Raw genomic sequence first — 25,989 nt, 5'->3', positions numbered from 1 at the left:
ACTTGGCTGATTCTTACCACGTAATTGCAGAACTCTACTTCATGCTTCTCCATTTTCTGCATAAAGGAGCTACAAATCAGAAGGAAACTCCAGGCACAGTAAAGCAGTGCTTGTGAGGCAAAGGCTTTTTGGAGGTCTTGTACATGTAAGCTCTCATGGGTTTAATCAGCTTGCTTGTAGAATGAGGAGCTGTATTTTATGGGAGTATTGCTTATGTATTACTGTGTAATCTTCAAAAGTGGTTTGCTGTGTAATCAGACCGTGGAGTATAAGAGCCTGTAGTTCATGTGGAGACTTCTGCTATTCAGATGGGTCAGGCACACAGAGGAGTGGTTAGTAATCTGCCAGGAATAACAGAGCTATTTGAGGAGATGAAATAAAGGTGAAATTGGGAAACACAAGTCAGACAAGCAAAATGCAGAGTTGTAATTGCCCAGCTCAGGAATAAATGCATAAAGGCACTCAAGTATGGAAAGGCAGCAACAGAGGCTGAAAAGCAGGTTTAAAATGGAGTTACTGTTGTTGCTTCTTCGCTCTCATTTTAAAGCAACTCTTGAAAAGCAAGGCACCGGAAATTAAAGGAGCCCTGTCAATATAGCACTAGTAAATTAAGAGGTTTATATTTTGTTGGTTTTTTTTTCTTTTTTTTTCTTTTTTTATTCATTTTGATCTTTTCCAAATGTCTGTTTCCATCTGCCTACCTTTATTTACTGTGTGTACCATCTTCAGATGAATGTTAGGGACTGATACTTGTCTGTATTTCTAAAGTCCTTAAATTTGGCAAATCAGGATTCTGATACTTTTGAGACAACATGTCTTTTTACATCAAACCATGTAATCTTCTTCACTTTCTTGCATTAAAGGATGCCCACTCCTCATGCATGTAAATGGAAGAGAAAGGTATTATATCTGGGATGACAGAGACACCACTTAGAGAAGAGATGCAGATTCATATGGCCACAGGATGTCTGTGAGAGAGCAGGCCACCACTTAAAAGTACCTTCAGCCCCATCTATCCATGTGTTTTGTCTAATACTTTGGTCTGACAGTAGAGTATCTGCCATAGATGTAGGCAGTGTTCACTTTTCAAGATGTGATGGGCTGTTCTGATTACACTCCATAATTTTAAAACCTTTCATTCAGATGCATTAGGATGTTTTTAGGGTGTATCTGCTTGTGTCTGCTTGGAAAAGGATCACATCCAGAACCTCCAGGGGTTCCTTACAACATAAATTATTCTTTTTCTATTTACACTCTCTCAGTCTCAATGATAACAGTCATTTCTTACTTAGACCAGAAACAGGAGAAAAAGATCCAGATTAATTTTCTTACAGATTGCATCATAGGTAAAAAAGGCAAAAAAAACCCCCAAAAACAAACTAACCAAATGAAACAACAAAAGAAAACAAAAACCAGGTAGCCAACCAAAATAAAAAAAAACCCAAACCCAAACAAATAAAACCAAAAAACCGAACAGAAAACCCCAAAAAACTGTTACCATCAAGTGACCTCATTTCGGTGTGTTTTTGTTTTTTTGGTTATTTTTGCTACCCGGCTGACAGCAGTGGTGACAACAATTCAGAGGACTATTCACTTGGGCTAATGTTAGCTGAGGGAGGCTAATCCCATCTAAAATTAATGGAGAGGAAAAAAGCTTCTCTAGAGTGGTAAGCATTAGCCACTTTTAATCATCCTCTGGAAAAGCCTATCTCTTTTGACAGACTGTGGACACAACCAGGGAACTAGTTTGCATAGAACTAACATTAGCCTGTGTGAATAACTCCCCCTTTCCCTGTGGCATCACAACTGCAACAGTCTGCACTATTTCTCTTAATATTTGGGGCACCACTAATAATCCAAGCCAGTTTTCCAGCAGACTTGGTACTCCTTGTTGCACATTGCTGAAGATGGAAAAGGTAACAAGTAATTTCCATATTAAAAGTTGTTTGCCCCAGCTTTTGCAGTGTTGCACTTCCTGTTTGGTCTTGGGTATCTCTCCTGGGTTGCCAACACTTGTGCCAGGGATGCATAGGCTTTCCTCAGGAAGGCCTTGTGGCTGCCGCTCCCTGTTTTTAAGGAATTCCATGTGGTTATGTTTTTAAGCAAGTGGTGCACAGAAATACCCTCATGTGTGGCTGGGTCTGTATGTGAGGACTCGAAGCACAGATACCTGTTAGGCATCATGGGTGAAAACACATCTTGCACACAACCCTTTGCAAATATTCCTTGCTATCTCTAGGCAAATTGATAAGTTTGGTGGCAGCTAGCATTCTGAAAATAAATAAGGAAGGGACATCAAAAAAAGAATAATTATGCCAGATTTTATCTTCTTTTATTTTTTTTCTTTCCTTTTTAAATTTGCCATAAGCCAGTGTAGAAAGTGTGTTGGAAAATATAGTTTCCTGTATACCCATAAGTCTTTTACAGACCTCACTAAGCATAATGTGTGGGGTAACAATTTAAAATAAAGAATGGAATTAAAAGTGATAGGAATCTCTAATGTTGTTTCCTACTTTAATAATAAAGAGGAAAAAGAAAAAAATCAACTAGCAGAGCCCAGTGAAAGATAGATTTCTGGTCCAGGAGTGTGATCAGTGAATCAGAAGGAAAGACTTTCAAGCAGTAATCACTGTGCTCTTTACCACTGACTCACTCATCTTTAGGCAAATCAATATATCCTTGCTTATCCATCTGTATAAACATCAGCCCTCTGTACCCTTAGAGAACTTGTTCTTTTTCTGGTTTGGGATCCTGGATACATAATTCTAGTTAAGGGTAGATCTATTTTTTTTTTCCTGCAAGATTTTCTGTGTTCTATGTAACTTCACTTTTCCTACTTCCATGAAAAAAAAAAAAAATACTTTTTTCTGTTCCATCAGAGTTGGGTGGTTCTCTGGATTAGGAATAAAGACAGGTACTCCAGATTGCTGGGTGTGCCACTGACCTCTGTGGTGCTGAGCAACTCCTGTCACTTTTCTGTACATGACTCACCTCTGTCTTCTCTTTCTCTGTCTCTGTCATTTGGCTGAGTACAATCTCCAAAATGTCTCCAGTCTCTTATTATACAAAGTGCCTGTCAACACTGCATTCATTCAAAGCCATAGGTTTTAATATAATGCAAATGATGAACAATAATTTATTTTTAAATTTAAAGCTGTGCATGTGTGCATGAAAATTCTGACACTTTGTCCCAAATTCTGCTGTAATAAGCCCTTTTCTCTTCTGTTCTTATTCAAATATGGTGCATTTTATAAACAAAAATGTGCTTATTTATTGCAGTTATCTAAGCAATTATGAATCTACTTAGTAAATTTACAATGCAGCAGAAAGCAAGTGCTGGCTACCCTGTTGCCTGTATCAGAGATAGTATTTTTCAGTAGAGAAGGGAATTGTTGCCTGTATCAGAGATAGTATTTTTCAGTAGAGAAGGGAATTAGCCTTGAGGACAGCATGCTAAGTGGAGTGGTAAATTCATCATCCCTTGGTTTTGAGATTGGGTGTCTTTCTAAATGATACAATCTTGTTCAGCCATCAGTTGTTGGCCTGAATGATTCTCACTACTGCTTGAGTTACTGGTAAAGATGGTGCAGCATCTGTTAGGAGGAGAACACACTGATAATATTAGAGGCTTCTTCTGTCTTTAAAATATATATACCAGTCAGAGTCCTTTAAACACCTCCTGGTAAAAAATATGTTTTCTGTCACTTCTTTAGCATATGAGTTGAATGAACTGGGGACATCATCCTATTGCAGTTGCTTGCAAACTGCCACAAAATCAGCATACTGGCTGATGTGGCTCATAGCTGACAGAGTGTGAGGAGTTATTGAGGGAGAGGTGGGAAGAAAGCAGAGGGTCATCCTCAGGGTGCTTTGATGTGCTGAACCTTCACAAAAGCAGCTGCTGTGTTGTGACCATACCCAACAATTCTGCATGGCAGCAGCATGGGGGTCATCAGCAAAAGCAGCTGCAGAGCTGCAGACATCACTGGTGTTTGACTGGGCTGTGAAGCAGGTATCTGACAGCTTTATCACTCTGATGTGTTTCCATCAGCATTCAATAAACACCAATTATTGGGTGATCTTATTGATGGTTCTGTGTGTGTGATTAATGCATCGCCTGCAACTTAAAATGTTCAAAGTCTATGCAGCATCCTGTGAACTTTATTGCTTCATGGATATTAAAGCTTCTTAACAGTGGAACTTACAAATAGATCAGAGAACAGGGAAGTAAATGAGATTTTTTCCTGGGATTTTAGATCAGTTTGAAATGTGGTCTTTCACAGTTTAATAATACTTGAAAAATGCTCTTATGAACAATGAGAATGATGACTGAAACCTTGTAGATGACTAGAATTTCTTTAAATGCACCTGCATTTGTAGTAGTAGTAAAAGTAGTAGTGGTAAAGTACAATTTATCAGCAATAAATTTATTCTGCATAAATGAAAGAGAAGAAGAAGGACTTGCTGGCATATATTTCAAATTGTGATGTTGCGTCTTCAGAAAAAAAAAACTTATCCAGTTGGACTCTGTTATGTTTATAGTTAAAGCTAAACTCCTTTGGGGATGTTGCATTCTCTGGTGAATTTGAAATTTGAGGAAAAGAAAGATCTCTCAAAATATTTATGTGGTTCACCAGTGCAAAATCTGTGGCTAAGGTGCAATGGTGTTTTGAGGACTTTTGTATGTGAATAAATAGTGTGTGAAGGGCTGAGGGGCAAACAGCATGAGTAGCATTAGTTTTAATCATCTCATAGAAACATGAGGAAGTGTAGGAGTCAAGAAGTCAGCATAGGTGAAGAAAGTACCAGGAGCACTGGCTAGCAGAAACCTTCTCATGGAATTAGAGGTGAATTTAAATGAAACCCAGTGCTTTCAAAGCTGTTCTGAGCTAGTTTTCCAGTTGCATCTGTTTTCTTTTTTTTTTTTTTTTTTTTAGGTCAATAATATAGTATAGATTGATATTTTGGTCTGATCTGTGTACATGGAGAATGAGTTGTGAGTGCATGGAAACTAGAGGTGAGAGAGAGAGAGACTTTTCTTTTTAGACTGTCAGACCAAAGTTGGTAAACCTAGTCAACTCAAACTCCATGATGTATTCTGTTATAACTTGCACAGGGGAAATCTCTAAGAGAAAAATAATAGGAACTATTAACTTTCTCAAAGTATTTCCCTAATGTCACTTCCAACATGCAATTTAAATCACCCTTTATTTAACCAGGTTTTGAATTTCTATGTCTATATTTTTTCTTGCATGAAATTAAATCATTGTATAAAATTTAATATCCTCATCAGCATAGGAAGCACATGGAACTGCCACATGATTGAAGATCTCTGTGTGGAGAAGCATGACAATCAAATACTTAATCCAATTACTTTAAATGCTGAATGATGAAACATCATGGACACTTAGGGTCAGTTCTATCTGCAGCAATCTATAAAGGCAGGAAAGTGAATTTGGAGGCACAAGACATTCTTCACATAACAACTTTGGCTAGGAGAAGTAATCTGTTGAAAACAGAAGGGGTGATGGTAGGTCTTGATGAGCATAATGACCTTTCAGGTGGTATTATATCAGAATGGGTGGGTCAAATAAAACCCAGTTATTCTTAATGAAACATTTTGGAAGAAAATCATGTTTTCTCCCTATATTTTGTAGAATTTACTTGGGTTTTTTATACTGTGAAATGCAAAAGAAAAAATTAGTCAAGTCTGAAGTTGGTACTGGAAAGATTAGGAAATTAGAAGGGGAAAAGAATAATACATGGCAACTGTATCCTGCTGTTACCTAGATATCCCAGAGCATTTTAAGGTGAATCTTACACTAGCCCTGTGAAAAACATGAGCAGCTCTTGGGTTTCTCATACAGGCTGGGAAACAAAAAGGAGGGAGGGGGAGTACGATATCATGTCTGGTGTAGATAAGGAAAGTTCTGTTGTCAGATGTCAGCTTTCCCTACTCCCAGAGACAGTGGTGTCGTGTTGTGAGAGGGCTGGGGAATTGTCTCACTATTCAGAGGGTTTATTTGAATCCCTGCTCAGCCTCAAAAAGTATTTGTAACCTCAGAACAGCCTTTTCTCTTCCTTTGCATTTCTTTATTCTTATATAAATGAGGTAGGCAGTAGGTTTCTACTTCACGGAATATTAAGATTTAAAAAAAAGTAAAACAAAGCAAACCCAGACTGTTTTATGGTTGTTACACAATCTGTGTATTACACAGAAAAATAAATGTAGAAGAGAAGAAGCAAGAAGGGAAATATTCCCTGATGAACAAGGGTCAAATCTGAGAGATCAATACAAGATTTGTACTTCATAACAGTTTTGTCTCCATGAAAACAGAAATGACAGCTTGGCCCTCAGATGAAAACATACAATAAAATTGTAATAAGTTCATTTTCTATCTGTGCTTGAAAAATAAGTGTAGCAAAGAACATTCCCTAACTTCAGTCTAATAATGCAAATTGTCATCAGACAACAGTGCTTGCCAAAGAAAACAAAATGTCATCTTTGAAGGGACTACATGCACAAGGCTATCACAAGAAGTCCCTGGAGAGAGAGGGATTTTGTAACAAGAGCAAAATGCCATGCTGGGTTTAAAAAACATTCATTCAAGCACTACAATTGCTAAAAGGGGAAAAATAATCCCAGCTGTATCATAACCAATACTTGACAAAAACATAGCCTTCAAATACTTCTCTTTTTTTTTTTTCAGTCCAGCTGAATTAACTAGGTTTAAAAATTAATGACACTTAGAATAAAATATCTGAAAAAATCCTTACTGCAATTTTTTTGGGGGGGAGGTAGGGTGGTTGTCCATAAGGTGGGGAAATCCTCCTTAGCTAAAGATACATTAGTGCTGCTTGTGCTGCTGTGAGTCAGTAAAGGCCAAAGCTGGTGCTGAGATAATGGCAGAGGATGAAAAACCTTCTAATGTCTGGTTATAAAGTGTCTTATCAAAGACAATGAGAGCTTTGGATATGGGCTCCCAGGGAGCTGGTATTTCTCTTTGAGAGCTGTTGCCTTTTCTCACATGCTGTCTCCAGCTCACTGGGCACTGGCTTTTAATTTAACAGTCCAGCCCTAACAGTAGAATTGCTGGATCCATTTCCTACCTTTGAAACAGACTTAAAAACTCTTGCATTATTCCACTTTTTTGCCTGAATCACGTCTTCCTTGGGGCACAGATTAGAAGAAAGCAGGGCTGTCTGGGTGCTCTGCAGCATCACAGCCTCCATCCTCATGGGGAGGTGAAGGATGCTCCAGGTCCAGCCCTCTGCAGGAAGGAAGGGCGGTGCTGGGAGAGCCAGAGGGAAGCTGTGCCACCGGGGCTGCCCAGCCCTGGGCACTCCCTGGGAATGCAGGTGGGGGAGCAGGGTGGTACATGAGCACAGAGAAAGCTTTTGCAGGCTGTGATTAATTCATTCTGGGCACTGTCACTGGCACCAGCAAATTCAGAGGGAATAACCTGCTGGGAGCTGTGCTCAGGGAAACCAGAGAGGGATAAGGGTGAGAGGTAAAAAGTAGGAAAACAAGATTCAGTATGATGACTTCAGCTGTTGGAACATCAGTGTCCTTGGAAAGCTTGCATCCTGTTTATCCCAGGAAATACAGAGGTATTTGCTGAGTTTGGATTGCTCCCTGTTATTAATTAAAGGATCACATAAGCTTTATTGAAACTGAAATTACTGTATGTCAAAGACAGTACTTAGCACAGAAGAAACTACTTTACCATGGAAAGAAAAACTTTGACATAAGTTAGATAATAGATAATAGCAATAGCTTATTGTTCTGATGTTTATATTTGCTGCAATTATAAAAAAAGGTCTAGAAATGGATTTTTAGTGTGAAGGAGGGAAAATACTTCCTGTAATGGTAAAGTCCTTGCTAGGTGACCTTAAATCACTTCAAAAAGTGGTTCTTCAATGTTCCAAGAGATTTTCTTTAATTTCCAAAAAGGAAAGTGTTCCTTTGTTATAGTTAGTGTTTCCTAAAGTTTCAAATAAAAATGTATCTATAATCTTCTGCTTAAGGAAAAATAACAGACTTGCTGAAGTTTTAAAATTGGATACATTTCTATCCACAGAACTAAACTGTTTCTCCCTCTTCTTACTCTTGTTATCTTCTGTCCCCTCCACCTACTTCCCTCTCTTCTTTGACAGTGTTCAAGAGAAGGGAAGATGAAAGAGGTGAATTTTTAGCTTTAATATTTCAAAGTAAATTTTAACACATGCCACTCTACTCTTTACTAAAAAGCTATTTCAGTTATTTTCTCCATGTTCTTAAAAGTTGTTAACATAGGAAAGGTATAAATATTGGGTTTTGCATTTGGAATCAATATCCAAATAATAGACCTCAAAGTTTCTTTACATCCCAGTCTCATAATTATTCAAATACATTCAAATCATCTTTTTGATGAATGCAAAGCTTTTAAATCATCTTTTTTTCTTCTGGTATTCTCAAAGACATCCATCTTTCCTACCAATTCTCTGCCATTTCATGTTCCAAAAAAAATTTGCCATGATCTACACACAAAGGTTCAGGTCATCTGCATTTTATGCAAAATCCTTTAAGAGATGTCATGAAAAGAGAGATAGTAGTTCAAAAAACAGTGTCCAACATCTGCCTTGACCGAAAAGGGGACTGACCAAGTCTACCAGGCAAAGAAAGGAAGGGAAACAGGATGAATCTGCAAGGAAAGTGTAGGGCTGAGTGCCTCTCAGTCCTTCCACATGATGAATTTGAAGCTAAATTAAGCAAAATAATTCAGAGAACCCAAGTGATCCTTCCCTGTACTGGCCTTCTGAGAATTACTTGATGGCAGCACTTAGGGAGAGCAGCTGTTTGTAAGTGCTCTGTAACAGTAACATTTGTATATCAGTCCACAAAGACATGTCAGGGATTTGTAATACCTGTAACGTGCCTTTCTGCTGACCTTTCTCAGGCTGGTCTGGTATTTATCATGGAAAGATTTTTTTGAAATGATTGATGTATTTGGATATTGTTTGCGTAACCAGACGAGGAGAAGGTGTCGCGTTGTTGGCAGGAGAAGGACAAGAGCAGAGGGAGGATCACACATTTCCTTGGAACAAGTAACCCGTGCTGCTTCAACTCATCCAGTCCTGCAAGGGAAGTCTAGACGTGTTAGAACATTTTTTGGTGCCAGATTGACAAAGCTTCCTAAGGATAGCACTGCTAATGGAAAAACAATGTTCTTCTGAACATAATATTGAGGAAGGTAACTGGATGATGAATTTTCATTCAGGGCAGGTTGCTGGGTTTACAAATTGATCCCTCAGGTACTAGCAGTTGTGTCCCAAATCACACATCTCAGTATTCTCGATGCCAATAAAAGGTACCACAGACATGTTTCAGCTGCCCCGGTTGTGTCCCTTTGAGACTAGGATGAATAAAATCCAAGACCACACTATCTTAGAAGTTGTAGAGAGTTTTTCAGGTTAATTTCTCTGTTATCTTTGTGTTTTACTGTGATTCATGCCTGTTTGTTTTTGTCCACAGTTATTCAGTTCTGTGGAGTTTGGCAGAAGATGGCTGCTTCTTCATGAGGGAGTTACACCAAACAGGTTCTACTGGTAAGAGCAAAACCCTCTTCCTGATTTCCTTGACACAACTTCCCCGTGCATACAGAGGTGTTGGAATGAGGTCTTGAAGGCAACGTGGCTGAACACAGTCTGCACTGCTGATTTATTGAAATTAATTCAGAACTGGTGTGAAAGGGGCATTATGTGTTTATATGACATTGGAATACTGGGTCTTTGATCTGAGAGTCATGCAGAACTGAAATGTGCTGAATAATAGTCTGAAGAAAGCATTGATTTAGGATGGGAGAGTGACGAGTTCAGTCTGGTCCTGCTACAATTAAGGGACAAAGCCTGAAGTCTTGGAGGACACCAGCATTTCTGCCACAGATTGACATCCTCTAGTGGCTGGTGTCCTTTTATTTACTGTTAGACCTACTTAGTGCTTGAAATTGAGCATGTTTCTACTAGACAGAAATTAGTGTAACTTTGACTTATATGGAAAAGAAAGCTGAGAGCTGAAGAAGACACTGAACTTTTTTTTTCCCCCCTGCAAACATGCTTGTATATTCCAAATCAAATATAAGGTTTTCTTGTGTTTTGGTGTAAATCTGTGGGACTTCTCATCAATTCTTTATGGAAGCATTAGTCTGCCTGTGAGTAGAAGTGGGCTTGTGTCCTGTGACTATGCCTTTAGAAGAGAAGCTTTTGATAAAATAGTCATCTTGAAATTGGGAGGAGCTGAACCAATGATTAAAAGGAGACCAGCATGGTAGTTTCTAAACTGTAAATTTATGTCAAATCCACAGGTTTTGAACATAGCAAGATTCATGTGTGGTTCAGTCAAATATTTTCTTTTAATTTATAAAAGAAGGAAGAGCTCTAGGTCAAATTTACTTCTAAAGTTGAATTCATATTTGGTCTGCAAAGGATAGACCAGAGATTTGTTTGCTGCTTCTGCTTTTTAATTTTTTCTCAGAACCTGTGTTAGCTGAAGCTAATGCAAGCTAAGTTCCATTTTTAACTTAAACTCATTTCTGTGTGAGTGTCTGTATAGACAGTCATATGTATGTTTGTATCACTGTTTCTTTCCCGCAGGACTCCTAACAGGGTCTCAAAATGTCAGATGCAAACACAGAGCTCTACACATCTTCTGTTTTTTTTCTGGGCTAATAAAAGCAGAAAGTCATAGAAATCTGGGTACCCTGCCATTGAGGCATCCAACAAAACTGTAACTGCAGAGGGCTGAAAAGATTGTCCCTGTTGCTGGACCCCCATGTCCTGTATAGTGCTCCAAGCCTTTTGAGTAAGCCCATTGCTTACAGTTTTGGTTTATTGGGAAATGAGCTGATGGATGCCTGCAATAAGAAAAATGATGAACTATAATTTTATCTTTCTGTGAAGCTCTAATTTGAAGGCCTCTTAGAACCTAACAAATAAGGGAACTTAGGCTTGGAGCTTCAAAGGCAATCAGCAAGTTAAAAGATGAAAAAAAATGTTCCAACCACCCATCCAATTTCCCTACAGCCATTCACAAAGCATGAAACTGCAAGCCTGTATTTTCACCTTGAACAGAATGTCCCTTGCATAACACACCTCAGTGTAAGCTAGTCTGTACTTTTGCTGTAAAAAGTAAAAATAATACAACTTTTGGAGACACTGTTGCATCTCGTTCTGGCATATTTATGATGATCATAATGACCCTAGAACAAAATAATAATTTTAGCTGCAATTCTATGGACAATGTCCGTCTTCAAGCACATCCACAGCAGAAAACAGCTGTGCCTGTGTGATTGAGAGCACCACAGAAAGCAGCACTGGGCTTTAATATGCATTTCCATTCTGTGCAGCCAGATGCTTGAGGACACAGCAGCCCTGAAATGCTGAATCAGAGGGGAAACCTTTGCACTCATGGCATGGTCACAGTTGGCTCCCCATGCAAAAAGAACAAAAGGGAACGGGGGCCTAAGAGGGTGCAGAAGTACAGCTGAAATAGATATTACTATATATTTTGGCTTGTAAATATGCAGAGTGTAATCAACCTGGAAAGTGAGAAGACTGACTTCACGTATTCTTACGAGCAGAAGTAAACAGTGAAGTAAAATGTCCTGGAGTCACAACTTAAAGCAGAATGTGGGGATGCTCTCTCCTATTCCTGGTGCTTTTCTAAATCAAATGGCTTTGAAGGGATCAACCAGGACACAGCTGTACTGGGCAGAGAATGAGGGAAATATTCTGATATCTAAGGAAGGCTGAGGAATTGCTTTAGTACAGATTATTTCCAGTACTCTCTAAACTAGGACTTCTCTAAAATTGGAAGACACAAAGCAAGGCCTCTGGCATCAGGCCTTCTTGAGGCTGCATTTAGTTACGCTGCTTGTTTTGACAGGAAAGGTGCACCTGGAAGACTTTATAGACTTTCACATGGGTTTGAATGGTTGATGAAAAAAAAAAATGCGTTTTCCTGATTGCTCACTGATATTTTCATTGCCATTTTAGCTTGTCATGTTGTCTTGTAAATAGCTTTTGGGTCACTCAAAAGTCTTGTGAATAAACTCCTCTGAGCTTGCTAGTTTTAGTCTTGAGAAGGCTCTACATGCAAATGCTACAGAGAAGCTGTAGTGTCAGCCTCATTTCTTATATCTGTTGCCAAGAGAATTTTCTTCTTTATTTGCTTATTTTTGGCTGCTTTGTGAAACTACCACTTCAGAGAAATTTAAACCCCTGAAGAAAAACAGTCTGATGATACTTACTACATAACTCTGAGAAAACACTCTGTGTAGACACAGTTCCTTGTAGTCCACATGTACTTTTTATTCTTGCATCCTCTGTTTCATAGAGAGGAGCCATTAATATGGAAATATAATGTTTTTTATTCAAAGCTCTTCTGTTCCCTGTTTTCATTCTTCTACCTGCAGCTCTAAGTGATGCCCTGACATCCACACATGTGATGAAAGAGATGTAATATCACTCTTTGAAAGGAGGTATCAGGTGGGAGATGAGCAGATGGAGTCAAACCTTTAAAATGAGAGGTGACTGGAGACTTCTTGTCTTAAAAACGTCCATTGGAAACAAAATAAAACAAATGTTGGAAAAAGAAATCTGTAATTTTCTATCTCATTAAAATATTGTTAGGACACACTTGTGGCTGGTCAGGCTTTAGTAATGGGCTGCTCTAACTGACATCTCTAATAATTTCTGTAATTTGGGTATCATCACATATCTGTTTGCAGGATCTAGGGATGTGGAAGTGGTGTGCTTAGGAAAATGTACTCCCCTCCAAGAGTCAGCCATATATGTGTCAGGTGGGGACTTGGGAGAATCCACACTGCATACAGGCAGTGTATGCAGTGGCACAGCAGTTCTGTACTGTATCAACAGTTTTCATGGTTTTTATTATTTTTCCAGTATCCTCTTGAGATTTTACTGTTAAATGTACTGTGACAGAAAAATGCATGGAAGTTATCAAGGTACTTGGTAATTCTGGAACTGTGTGCTCTGTGAAAATACCCTAATTACTAGGAAGGAGTATTCTAAGCAATATTAATTCAGCAGTGTAATACAGGAACGAGTTAATATACATGGATTATTGCTGATAGCAAAGTGTTTACTAATGTAGTTGGCATTAGGGAAAGAGAATGCAGTAGATTCTAGTTAAAAGATTTGAATAAAAATGCTTTATTTAAATACTTCTGCATTTATTTTTGTGATATTTGGTGATTTTTGGTATATATTCCTAATGTGAAATTTTGCTGGTGTAGATGCTGGTTTGTAGTGAATACAAATCTGAACACAATTGGTGAACCAGTTGCACTGGGAATTATGTTGCTTTTTTTCTTCCTTTTTTAGAGTGGTTCACTCATGTAGTCAGAGTTCAGTAGTGATACTTTGTGAGTTGCAAATCCAAACATCCATTTTAGTCTGGTCCTCAGATCAAGTCATGCCTTCCACCAGAAATTATTTCTTTAAAGTCAGTAAGTCATCAGAGCTGGCCCTAAAAAAAAAAAAAAAGAAAAAAAAAGAAAAAAAAAAGTTAAAAATATCATTAAAATTTGTCAAAATGTAATAGTTTTTAATCAGAAATTTTTCTGAAAAGATTCTTTTTCTAATTCTAACCAAAACTTAATGTTGAGAAAGTTGGAAGGGAAGGAATGAAACAAAAATAATAAAAGTGTCTTAAAAACTAACATAAAATGAACAATAGAAAAGCCCAAGCAGTAAATTAGATCATTAGGTTACAATTTTATCAGTGGTATTGATTTTATTTTTTTTACTTTAGTGTTGCACCCAGACAAGCAAGTAGGAGAAATACAAAAATAATAGTACTCCATACTTCAAGAAGATTGGAAGGCTGTAATAACAAGGGGGCTGGGGCACCTCTCCTGTGAGGCTGAGAGACCTGGAGATGTTCAGTCTGGAGAAGAGAAGGCTCTGGGGAGAGCTTAGAGCACCTTCCAGTGCCTGAAAAGGGCTACAAGAGAGCTGGAGAGGGTCTTTTGCCAAGGACATGGAGGATATGACAAGGGGGTAATGGCTTCAAGCTGAAAAAGAGCAGATCTAGATTAGATTTTGGGAGGAAATTCTTTACTTTTGGGGTGGTGGAGCATTGGCACAGGTTGCCCAGAGAGGCTGTGGAAGTTGGAAGTGTTGAAGACCAAGTTGGATGGGGCTTTGAGCAGCCTGATTTGTGGAGGGTGTCCCTGCCTTGGCAGGAAAACTGGAACTAGAGATGTTCTTTAGGATCCACTCCAACCCACATGATTTCTGATTTCCAGTAGCATCACATATCCACGATGTTAATGATTCCCTGAAGAAATTAAAGGAGATATGTCAGTTTGGTAAGACATGTTGCTAGGTGTCCACTCAGTCTTATGTTTCTCTGAGTATGAGCAGAAGAAAATGGAGGCAAACACTGTAAAATAGTAAGCCAACCACACTTTTCATCAAATAATACAAAAATATGCACACACACTGAAGGGGAGAAAAGCCTGTAAGCAGCTGGGAGGACAGATAAGTAGATAGGCCTATATTTGTGTTTCTTTTATGAGTAGTAGCAAAGAAAGTTAATCTTCACAGTATAATTATAGAGTATATATATTTTCTTTTTCAGAGGAGGCTGGAGGCTGTATTTTAAAAGCTCTGGCTGTGTTCACTGGAGCAGCTGAAAGAGCTGAAAATCAAGGGGATGAGGTGTCAAAGCCCTGTTAAAAACTTCATTATATTCAAGCACTTGGAGCAAGCTGGGTGCACTGTCCCAGCATTTCTGTCAGTTCTTGGCTTGGTGAGATTTGCACACCCACCCAGGTGGGCTGAGGCAATTTAAATGCCTCAGTGCCTGGGCTGTGTACAAATGATGCTGTGTATGGCTGAATAAGACCTTTTAATCACTGCAGGGCAACTGCTGGAAGCTGATGGGAAAGATGCCAATCAAAGTGCATTGTGACAGCCTGTCCAGAAAATCATCCACTTGATCTAACACACAAGCCTTATTCAGTGAGTTGAAGGGAAGAAATTTCATTTAAAATGTTTTTTCATAGCTTAAATATGGTGGTTATGGGTACATGCCAGAGAAACCCACGACAGTTTTCAGCAGGTGCGAATGAAGTCAATGTTCATCTGATTAAACCTTTTGGGACCCAGTCTGGTTCATGCATAGGTTGGTGTGCTTTAGTTTTCCCAATTCAGCAGCTATTTCTTAAAAAAATCTTCCAGAGATACTGTATAAAGGAGTGCAGACTCCCATGAGCTTCAGTTTTTCTACATCATCCACTTTTCCTCGTTAAAGTTCTGCAGAAGTAGGCAGGCATCCATTCACCACACTCAAAATCTTGATTTGGGAGCTAATCAGTAGCAGGAGCCTGCAGTGCTGTGCAGGACCCTGGAATGTGCCAGTCTCCAGCAGGCATTGGAACTCTCTGAGATTTCTCTGTCTGCACCTATAAAGGACAGACCCTGAGAAGGTGAAGGGGTGCACAGGTAAATCACCTGTGGCTTTGTCAGGATCTGTGTCAGGAAGGCTGCTCTGCTGTGTTCTCTTGTATGTTTAATGAGCAGCACACTGTTACTTTCCACCCCTGCTCTAAATGACTGCTGGCCTCCTCCAGAGCTGCCTGACTGGGCCACAGCACTACAAGGTGGGAGAGACACGGTCTTAACACAGTAGGAAATTGTGATCCTATTAGACTGTACCAGCAGAGAAACTAAATCAGGTAGGTTTGGTTCATGATATCAAGGAAGGGAGCTCAGAGTCTATAACTAGAGGGTACTTTTCTCCTCCTTTCTCTTCAAGCCAGCTTGAAGTCTTAAGTTACCTGCAATATAAGAAGAAGGATTGAAGGGCTATCTTAAAATCAGGATCTAGTTCTGCTTAACTGCATTTTATCCACTTAGTTTAGATCCTCATTTTAAGACATTCCTTCCACCCTGTGTTACCAGCAATAGACAGCTACCTCCTGAGAATTTGCATTCATCTATTTCCTCTGGAGCTTCCCACAGAGCTGTGGTGGTACAGCAGCAGGGCAGAAGGCTTCCTTTGCTGCTGCCCTCAAAGTTGTGGGGTGTGTAGGCTGCAGAGTGTAGAAGGGGGTGGGTCATTATGCACTAGGGCTCTAAAAAGTGGTGGGATGGTGAAAGTGACTCCCCACAGCCTCAGAAAGTCTCACCACTACCCCCAGTTACCTACTCACCGGTTTCAGTGTTAGCAGCAGCAGCCACCTGCTTTTCTGGGTCAGTGCTGGGAGGTGGCACAATTAGGAGAAGTTGGGCTTTACTCAGTGCACTGCTGTTTTCTATCAGTTCTAAAGAAAGGGTGACAAACTGACTAAAGTAAACCATAGAATGGATTTGGCCCAGTGGCTGCCAGTTGAATTGCACCAAATTATATCATTTAATGTGATTGGACAATGTGGGAAAGAATAGTGCAGAGATGTAGGAGGGTGTGGTTAGGAGATGTTAAATCTAGAAAGCAGTCTTTAAAGTATGTTCCAGAAATAGTAAAATCTGTGAAATTTCACATAATGAAGACTGAACTAAAGAAACCAGAAGAATTGCCTCCCACACTAAGCTCCCTGGGGCAGATTCACTGACCTCTGCAAGCAAAAAAAGGAACAGAGAGTATCTGCAAAGTCTTCATGGAGTCAATATAGTAGTAAAAGAAAAAGGAGCCTGGAGGACTCTCAGGCTCTATTTTTATCTCTGACACATAGCAACTGTGTGATCTTGGTCAAATCAATGAGGCCCCTGTGCTCTTGACTAATCAGTGAAGTTTATCTATAAAGCTGAGAACAAAAATTTTTCTCAGCCCCTATTTCTAACTTGGTGTGCTTGTCTTGTACTTTTCCATAGGTCTTGAACAAATCAGTACCATGCAGAGAAGGTTACTTAAAGGTTGATTGTCAAGTGCTTTTGTATCTTTGGACAAAAAGCTTCCTGTTCAGTGCTACATGTTACTATTTTTATGAATGGCAATTAGAATTTAGTGTTATAGAAACATCAGTGGGACCAAAAAATAGATGCTACCGAGGACAGCGTGAGCGTCATCCACCGTTGTTGTTTTCATTCTGTCCTTTAAAACAAAACCAAAAACCTGCCATTCACTGAGCTGGAGGAGGGTGTCAGTTTTTTAACGTGAAGTGACAGATATGTCCAGAGGAAGTGGAGGAGCTGGCTTTGCATTGGCAAGATTTACGATAAGAGATTTGCATGAGTGCTGAGGCTAAAGGAAGATAAATCCCTAAAGGCAAATTCTACCAATAATTGAATTACAAAGCCGTTATTATGTGCTGAACAAAGCAACTTTATAGCTTTATTGTGACGGGATAGAGCTTGTTAGAATATTTATGCTCATAGGACAACTTTGGCATAAGGATCTCTAGGAGTACATTCCCTCTTCCACATGACTGTTGCAGCTAGTTAGTCTTTCTGTGGATATGGAGATGGGGATTTGCTCAAACTGGGACTAGGAAGAGGGATTGCTGAGGGTCAGGAGGCATCTTAAATATATAGCTTGTTAAGAACAAAGCCATCTGCAAAATGCAGCTGAGGCACATGAGCATTTTTCATGCTGAGTAGTCAAACTGGATTTTCCAAGCAATGCCACTTTTCAGTTTGGCATTGTACTGCAGCCACCTCTGAGCTGCTCCCACTCAGCGCTGATAATCTCAAAATGGCCAGAACTGTGTGGATCTCCTCCCACCCACCTTAGTGGAGACATGCTGTTTTGCCATTTGTCTGCCAGCCTTTGCTGCATGAACAAGTCACACCTGTTTGCCCCCAGAGCAGGTGAGGTATGGTCACAGGAGTCCTAATTCTGCGTTTGGTCACTTCCTCTGAGACATGGAAAAGCTGCATAAGGCCTCTGTGTCCATATAAAGAGTGAGGGGCATTCACACTGGTTCTGTCTGTGAAAAGGACATTTGGCATTCTGGGCCATTTGCATCAGAGTCTATAAAATAACTTATTCTACTGCCTGTCTTAAAAGATGTTTGGTCTTTGCTGCTGTGAGCATGTATGATACAAGAAATACATATGAAAAGATTGTAATTGAGTTTCTTGTGCTTATAGTCTCAGATACAGTGTGTCTGTGTCTGAAGTCAAGCATCCAAAACCAAAGGCACCCAAAGCTGCTTTCCAAAATGCACAAATCCTTGAGATGCAGTCGTTATTGTCTGGTGTTTTGAGTTCATTGTTTATGAAAAAATGGTAGTTTGAAATTAGGTGCAGCAAGTAGAAGCTTTTGCTTTCTTCACAATGATGCCTTTTTGCAGTTCTGAGTGGCCTGACTGCCTTGCAAGCCTCATCAGTTCCCAGCATCCATAAACAATTGCTTTTGTCTCTGGAAGTGAAAAAAGATAGAAGAGGTGGAAACCCCAGGATAACAGGGTCTCTATTGAATTTTCTTGGCTCAGAGGAGCTGATGGGCCAAGGAAGCCAAGGTTTTAGAAATGTTTCAGACAGAGAAGATGGCAAGGGGTTGGTCACTACAGAAATATGCCAACTAGCATTTACTGTGCAATGGGCAGTGCCAGGCTGCTTTTGTTTAGTTCAGCCTAGTTCCAAACCAGGGGATGATTTGGGTTCTTTTCCCTGTGCTGCTTCTCACGGTGGATGTGGAATCTGCATTCAGAGCAATTACTCTGCTGCAGCCAGTGCTATCGATTTGTGATGCTCTCAAGTGCAGATTACTACTTAGCAGGCTTGATACTGATTAAAATTTTAGGAAGCAACTTTGTAATAGGACCACGGGGGTCCTAAATTTTTCAAAATGTAAGCGTCTTCAGCGTAAAGGCAGTGGGGTCACTGCCTTGCACTCCCATTGGCTTTTCTAAATCCTCCTTTTCCCAAAAGATTTTTTTCTTTTCCTTTTTCTTTTTTCAAAACATCCAGACAATTACACCAACAAAACACTTAAAGTTAATTACAAAAATACAATAGGCACCATTCAACAGAAAGCATTGCAAGGATATCCCTGGTGTCCTTAAGTTTCTGGGAGTATTACAGAAAGCTTGAGATTAAAGGGACGGACAAAGGACATGCTGGCATTTTACCACAAAGTGAAAACATAGACTGAGGCAAGAAGAAAAGTTTGTGGATATATGATTGTTTGGTCTTTGAGAAGAGATGCTGAAAGGAGAGAATGGATTTGAGAAATATGAGAAGAAGGCACTGCCAGCATAGCCAACAGAACTTGCTCAGAATAGGGAATGGCAAATTTGGGACTATTGTTTAATTTTAGAGAGATTTCTGAGAGAAGTCGGTAGCTGAGTGGGTCCCAGAATGTTGTTCATCTGTCCCCCTGTTGTATGTAGGGTGCTTGGTTTATCAGCTGTGGAACACACAGCACTCTTCCTCATCTACCTTGGGAAGCATTGCATTGCCCGTGTTGCATTGACTATGTGCACAAAAGATAATGAACTATGGTGGGCACTCATTAAGTTAGAAACACTGAGTTGGAGGCTTTACTGCTCTCTTGGGCCAGTCCAGCATGTAGTTTCCTTTTGCCACATGTGAAGCTTGGTTTTTTTTTTTTTTTTTTTTTTTTTTTTTTTTTTTTTTGATAATTTTACCTTTGGTTTAAGAATCTTCCAGTCTGGTCAGGAATGGAATATCTTTGTAATCAGTTATTCATTCTTTTTGATATTGACCCCATTTACTTAATAATACTCAGGTTTAGAAGCACGTTGACTTTCTCAGCTTCTAAGGATAATGCTTTTTGAAGAAGACAAGAAAACCCACTGATAGAATAGCTGGATGCTTGGTAGAGTTGTGATTGATTTGGTTGACATACTAAAAATTCAGGAATTCTGATATATATCCTACAGTTCCTAACACCTTTTTTCCAGTAGATGTTTTAGGAACAGATTGTCCTATGCATGTGAAAGGATATGTCTGTCTTCCTAGAGAGAGCATGTTCTCACCAAAAGCACAATATTTATCTCCTGTATATACTCACTGTGGTCAAAATTGCATTTCTGAATATCTCTTAGGCTTTTATAGAGTAAATAATAAGGCTGATGTAAGCTATATAAAACATTTCTCAAAAAAATTGAATGTCCTGCTCAGGACATTCAATTACTCCTTCAATTGCAATCCATAACTCATCTGTAATTTGTTTTTTTGAAATTAGGTAATAAATATATTTCAGGTCTGTTGTGTTCCTGCTTTGGGACCTTTATGTGATCACATGTGGGTGTCTGTAGTGTGGGTGTCCAGACATCTTAAGTTCAATGGAGAGAAACAGGCCTTTCTAGGATAAATTCTCATAAAGTCATATCCAACACTGTTCAGCTGATCCACAGTGCAAAACTGCCTGCTTCATCTCTCTGCCTGCAAAGAGAGTTGAGTGTGATTAGTTCAGAGTTACATATCTGTGATGTACAACTGGGTAAGATGAGTATTACTTTATGTGGTTTTCAGGTGGTATGGAGAGATGTATAAAGAAATATCCTAGGGCTACCATGGAACAAGACAGCATGATCCAAAAAAATGTGCCATTACAAAAATGCTGGTCAGTAAACTTTCAGCAGAATCCAGATGGAAGTGATATGTTTCTGGCTGTCAGCTCTGTACAGTTAATAATGATTTGAGAAGATGTGTATTTGTATTTGGCTTGTTCTTTACAACTGGTTTTTCTTGTTGGCATTTAATATTATGGGCCTGGCCATGACTTGTGCTGTCAGAAATAAATAAGCCAATTGTATATCAAAGCAATGAAATGTGTGTTTTCTAATGCAGGAAGAAAGATCTGGCAGATAGGAAGTCACGGATATGGCTCTAGACTATACCTCAGAGATCCTATTTGACTTTAGGAATTTCCTCCTCTGGACCTTACTTTTCATCTTTGTCATCACATTTCTAAGTTGCAGGGGTTAGAAGATATCAAAAGAAAGGAAGTCCTGGAGGTTTGTCACCAGCTGTGTTTCAGCTGTCCTTGTTCTGTACCCCTTGGGACAGTTGATGCCTTAATTCTGCCTTGCATTGAAGCTCCTACAATCCCAGTGCTGGCAGTTGCAGTATGATACTAATATGCAGGTGACTACTTTCAGGGCTTGAGGGGTCCATATCTTTATATGCTGCTCTTAAGGTGCCTGAAAGTAAATTGTGGCTCATAAAATTGGCTCTCTTTTCCTGAGAAGATGTAAAAGATATTTCTCTTGGGGTCAGAATAGCACTGTGAGGAGGAAATTCAAAAAACACCTGAGTGTAGACTCACATGCTTTGCTGCATGAGCTCCATTGGTGCCCTCTTAAGAGACAAAATTTTCAAAGCTGTGGAATCTATTCCTTGTTTCTTTGGAAAGTTCACATCTCCATGGAGGTGTGTGAGGTCAGGAGGAGGAGTGAACTGACAAAACTGTACTATGTCTTCTGCAATAGCCCAGGTGGGCTAATCCAATATTCCAGTTCCAGCATTTAAATCCCACTTAAATAAACAAGAATAAAGAGGAGATATGCTAACTTTGTCCTTCTGCAGTTTTTTTAGTGTTTTTTGTCACTGGCATTTGTCTTTCTTGAACTAAATTATAATGAGCAGGCCTGGCATTTTGGCCCCAAATCTGCTGAACGTAGCAAGCATCATAAAAATGCCCTAGGAAAGTGCTTCCTTCCCCCCTCAATTGGTGTCTATTACCAGGAAGCAGAGATTTTTAAGTGGAAATTGAATGTTTAGGGAAATAGCACCTTGCCATAGACTTTATTAAAAATGGAGAAGAGGTAAAAGCAATGCTGGTTCAGAGTATTTTCTGAACTTCAGTCCCCAGCAAAGGAGAACAAAAGCTTTTCTAGCTAGTGAATTGCTATATATTTTGTCAAGCAAAGGTAAGGATTAATCAGGACACAGTCTTGTTAACATTTTTATAATAGTTATTAGTTAATGCACATTATGATTAAGCACTGGAGGTGCCTCTGATTACAGTCAGTGGGAACTGAATTAGGGTCTAAATCACTGTTTGAACCTCTCTTCTGATTTCCTGAAAAATAATTAGGTTTTTGAAGAGAACATCTAATTTTTCTGTCACTGGAAATGAATGTGTGTCTTCCCTCATGCTTCTATTAACTAGGAGGTCAGGCAACTAACAAGAAGCTGGTTGTTTAACCCTTAGCTTTAATCCAGGGTTATGACTTGGATGATAGGATGAAGACCAGAAAGAAGGCTGATTGTCAGAGATGCTGCTGAGGCAGCTGTACAGTGGGATTGGCACACAGAGTAGTCGTGCATCATTCAGGCTGTCCATCAAACCAGGGGCCATTTGGACTCTTCCAGGGAATTGATGAGGCCACCAGTGCCAGTCCAGGGTAACCTCAACAATGGAAGCAAAGTTTAATTCCATAAACTCCTTATTTGCAGTGCTCGATGCCTTTACTTTGTTACTTGTTAATGCAGAGGGAACAAACAGTCATTTTCAATGTGACACGTCTTTTATTAATGGAATACTGTTTTTATTAGATCAGAAGTGATAAAATGTCTCAGGATAAAATGAGTTTTTAAAACTTCTTAATTAATGAGGGAACATTGATCATTAAGAGTGTCAATTAAGCAAATGTGCATAAAATGTCCAATATAAAGGAACAGCTATAATTAGTATGCTGGCAAATACTATTATCCCATCAATTAAAGTCTTCTGTGTTCCACCCTGAACTGAAATGCATCATTCTGACCAATCCAGGAGAAACATCAAAATTTCATGTGCCAACAAGAACAGGAACATGTCTCCAGGTGAAAAGAAGTGAGAAATAAAGAGCTCATAAGTACAATGACATTTATTAGATAAAATGGTAGAATTTATTTGAAATATTCAAGTTAATTTTAGGGAAGACTCCACAATTCTCTCAAAATTATCAGTTCTTATTTGTGAGTATGAGTTTATGTCTGGCTAAACCGGATCTCCTTTGAAAGAATTTCTCAGCCATTCATATGTTGTTTTTAATGCCCTTGTCTCAATCTTCTTTTTACAGGTCCATGATGGGGAATGGAAGAGAGCCTGACCTTGTGCACCTGGAGGCAAGGACAGTGGATGGTCGTAAGTACATCAGCTTCCAAATATTGTGGTATACTGGGCTCTCCTCATATTCTTGCAACCATACAATACAGCAATTCACTCATGTAGTATGAGGAGTTTGGCTGTTCCAGTTTAGGTCTGTCAGAATAGAAGCCTTTCCAGCAAGGGAAAAAGTTGAGTTAACCAGGCTGTGAAAGGAGCTGAGGACATGGTAAGGAAGAATAGGTGATAAGCAGTAACTTGAGTTACTGCACACAACACTTTTATTTCTTCTTACATGATTTTTGTTGATGGGAACACGACACTGAAGAGAAGTTTCTGGGTCACAAAGTCTAGCTGCTGTTTGTTCACACAGTACATAATATCACCTTGTTCATAGCTTCATAGTTTTAGCAGACCTGGGATACTCTGCCTAAGGTGCTACTGCTAAAAATACCCAATTAGAAACCTTTTAATGACCAGTCTGAGTGTGTTCTTCACTGTTACTGCATGTCCTGTCCTTGTCCTTCACTTTCATCAGCTTCTTTCCCTCCCTGCTTTGCCTCTTGAGGTGTTTTTTTTTTTCCCTATTCCAGGAGCCTCCTTTGCCTGCAACTCCAAAATATTTTCCTAATTGGCTGTAAATTCTCTCAGGCCCCTCAGCCACCCACTGGCCTTTCCTCCTCCCATCCAGGATTTCTCAAGGTCTATCTTTGAGCTCCACTAACTTTGCAGATCTTTCTCCATGGATTTCTTTTCCACAACATTGGATTGCCTCAGGCAGGCATCACAGTGAATGCCCAGCTGCCAGAGATCCAGTCATTTTAATTCCTTATTGTTTCCTCAGTAGATAGAAGTTTTCCTGCAACATAGCAGGAAAGTTGTTACCATTTACAGTACAGAAGTCTTAATGATGCCTTCAGTTCATTTTTTTTTTAATGGATAAAGTTCCCCCTTGAATTGTACCCTCAAATGCAGTGGTGCTACTTAAAATGTGCAATTTGTCATTGGAAAATTAAAAAAATATCTGAAAAGTTAATTGTAAGGTATTCTGGTTTTTAATTTAGGAAATGTAACTTGAAAGAGAACTTTTTGGAATATGAATTTTGAAAAGAAACAGTTGTGATAGAAACCATAAAGTTTTTTAAAGGTCTTTTCATTTCAAGAGATGTATGATTAGTGACAGTGAAAGAATGTATTATCTCTATTTCTTATAATTTGTGATCTGTGATTATTATTTCTCCCCTCAATTTCACTTGATGTGCCAGCAAGGCTGGGAACATGAGGCTTTCTATTTCTTGGGACATGCTAAAAGGAAAAAATTCTAACAGGACAGTGTCTATTTCAGCACAAAATACTACTGTTAGAAGTCATTAAAACCTTGAGGTCATTGAGATGAAGCACTACACAGGATGTTTAGGAAGCTGTATTCTGGTGATGCATTTGAGGGATATTCGTCTCCCAGTGGGCAGAGAACAACCTCAGTACTGGGCTCTCCTTGCTAGAACACCAGTAACTCTGTCTCTGCTTTCTGGTTATGGTCTGTCTGTGCACTTAATTTATTGTGATTATGTACATAATGTAAAATGTTTGCAAGGACCAAAACAAGAGTTCCTCAGCAGGCATAAATCAGTATAACGTCAGTGGTGTTGAATTACACCTGCTGAGGATGTGGCTAGCAATGTTGCTCTTGAGTGTGCATTCTCCCTATTTCTTTTTTCTTTTTTTTTCCCCTTGGGATCCAGAAAAAAAATGTGGACTCCTGAACAAACTGTGTCTAATCAAAGTAGGGTGCAGGCAATGATGTGCGAGCTGAGTACAGGCTGCTCAGTTTCTATTGGTGAACACAGATTTGTAGGGCTAATTGCTGCTTTTTATGGTTTTCATGCTGTTGTTTAAGTTTTGGAGAGCACCACGCAAATTCTCATCTTGTGGAATGTGATGCTTTTGTTTATTTTTCAAAGGCTTCAGGCCAAATCCATATCAATCTGGGGCTGAGAGCATGGTGGTAAAACTGTTTTTTTCTGGTTGGAAGAAGTTCCTATGAATGTTTATCTCACATTTCCATTTGTACACTTGGGTGTCCCTGGTGTTTCGCTTTGATTTTGGAACAGGATCAAAGGCAAGCCAGTAGTCAGCAGGAATTGTGACTTTTTTTCCTTTTCTTTTTTTTTTTTTTTTGGGTCTGGCTTTAGGGCAACACCCCAGTAAGACAAATGGTTCTTAATCACACAATAAGCTTCTCTTTGTTACATTCACCACCACAGCCAGAGGGTGATGGTGGAAGTTAAATCTAGGTTTGCTCAAATGCAACCTAAAGTGCTTTCAGAAGGTATTAATGACACGTGGGGTTCAGGTTTCTGAAGAACACACAAGATCCTAAAATTAACAGGCTTATCTGATTTGAGCTTGGTAGTGTTATCCCAGTAAGGCCTGATTCAAGCTAATTAAATGGGAGGTAATTTTTTTTTTTCAGGTGGTGTCTATGGAGGAATCCAGACTGTTGGTGCAAATTAGAAAGATGGATTCCTACAAGGCATCTGGAGACTAACTGGGTACCCACTGGCCCTCTAGAGAATGGCAAAACTGACTCAGAGGATGTCTACATGACAGTTTCTGTAGACAGTAAAACAACTATTACATTTATGAGCCATGCATTTGCTTTTGTAGATAAGAGACCAATTTATTTAGAGTAAAGTTTTAAATTTTTTTAAAAGTGTGGATGAAAGAAGCTAAGGGCTTTTCTAATATGCTGGCAAAAATGTAGAGAGCTCCTGATATTTAAAAAAGTAGTTTTGTTTCCTTTGCTTTTCTTCTGCTGTCCTGATTAACATAGCAGCTTTTCCTACTGAAAGATAATTTAGGTGCTGCTGTGATGCAGGTAGGACCAAAGTCTCACCTGGGGCCAACAGACATGTTCTGCTTGCTGATCCACAGGGACTGAGCATCTGGCCAATAGTGCCTGAATCACAAAACTGCAC

The 25,989-nt window shown here is 39.3% G+C and overlaps 1 protein-coding gene across 4 annotated transcripts in view; it reads left to right on the top strand.

Annotated features, from left to right (window-relative positions):
- The window catches only part of LOC110473608 (VPS10 domain-containing receptor SorCS1), a 258,920-nt gene that overhangs the window by 159,175 nt on the left and 73,756 nt on the right, over window positions 1-25,989 (top strand). For all 4 annotated transcript variants that reach the window (XM_031505274.3, XM_085582756.1, XM_085582759.1 and 1 more), the window contains exons 5-6: window positions 9,515-9,588; window positions 22,986-23,050. In XM_031505274.3, the coding sequence (XP_031361134.3) occupies window positions 9,515-9,588; window positions 22,986-23,050 (139 nt within the window). The remainder of the gene's footprint in view (window positions 1-9,514; window positions 9,589-22,985; window positions 23,051-25,989) is intronic.

Source organism: Lonchura striata, chromosome 6, assembly GCF_050655825.1.
Source record: "Lonchura striata isolate lonStrDom1 chromosome 6, ASM5065582v1, whole genome shotgun sequence".
Lineage (NCBI taxonomy): Eukaryota > Metazoa > Chordata > Aves > Passeriformes > Estrildidae > Lonchura > Lonchura striata.
The sequence above is the reverse complement of the archived record's forward strand: the minus strand, read 5'-3'. Positions and strand labels throughout refer to the sequence as shown.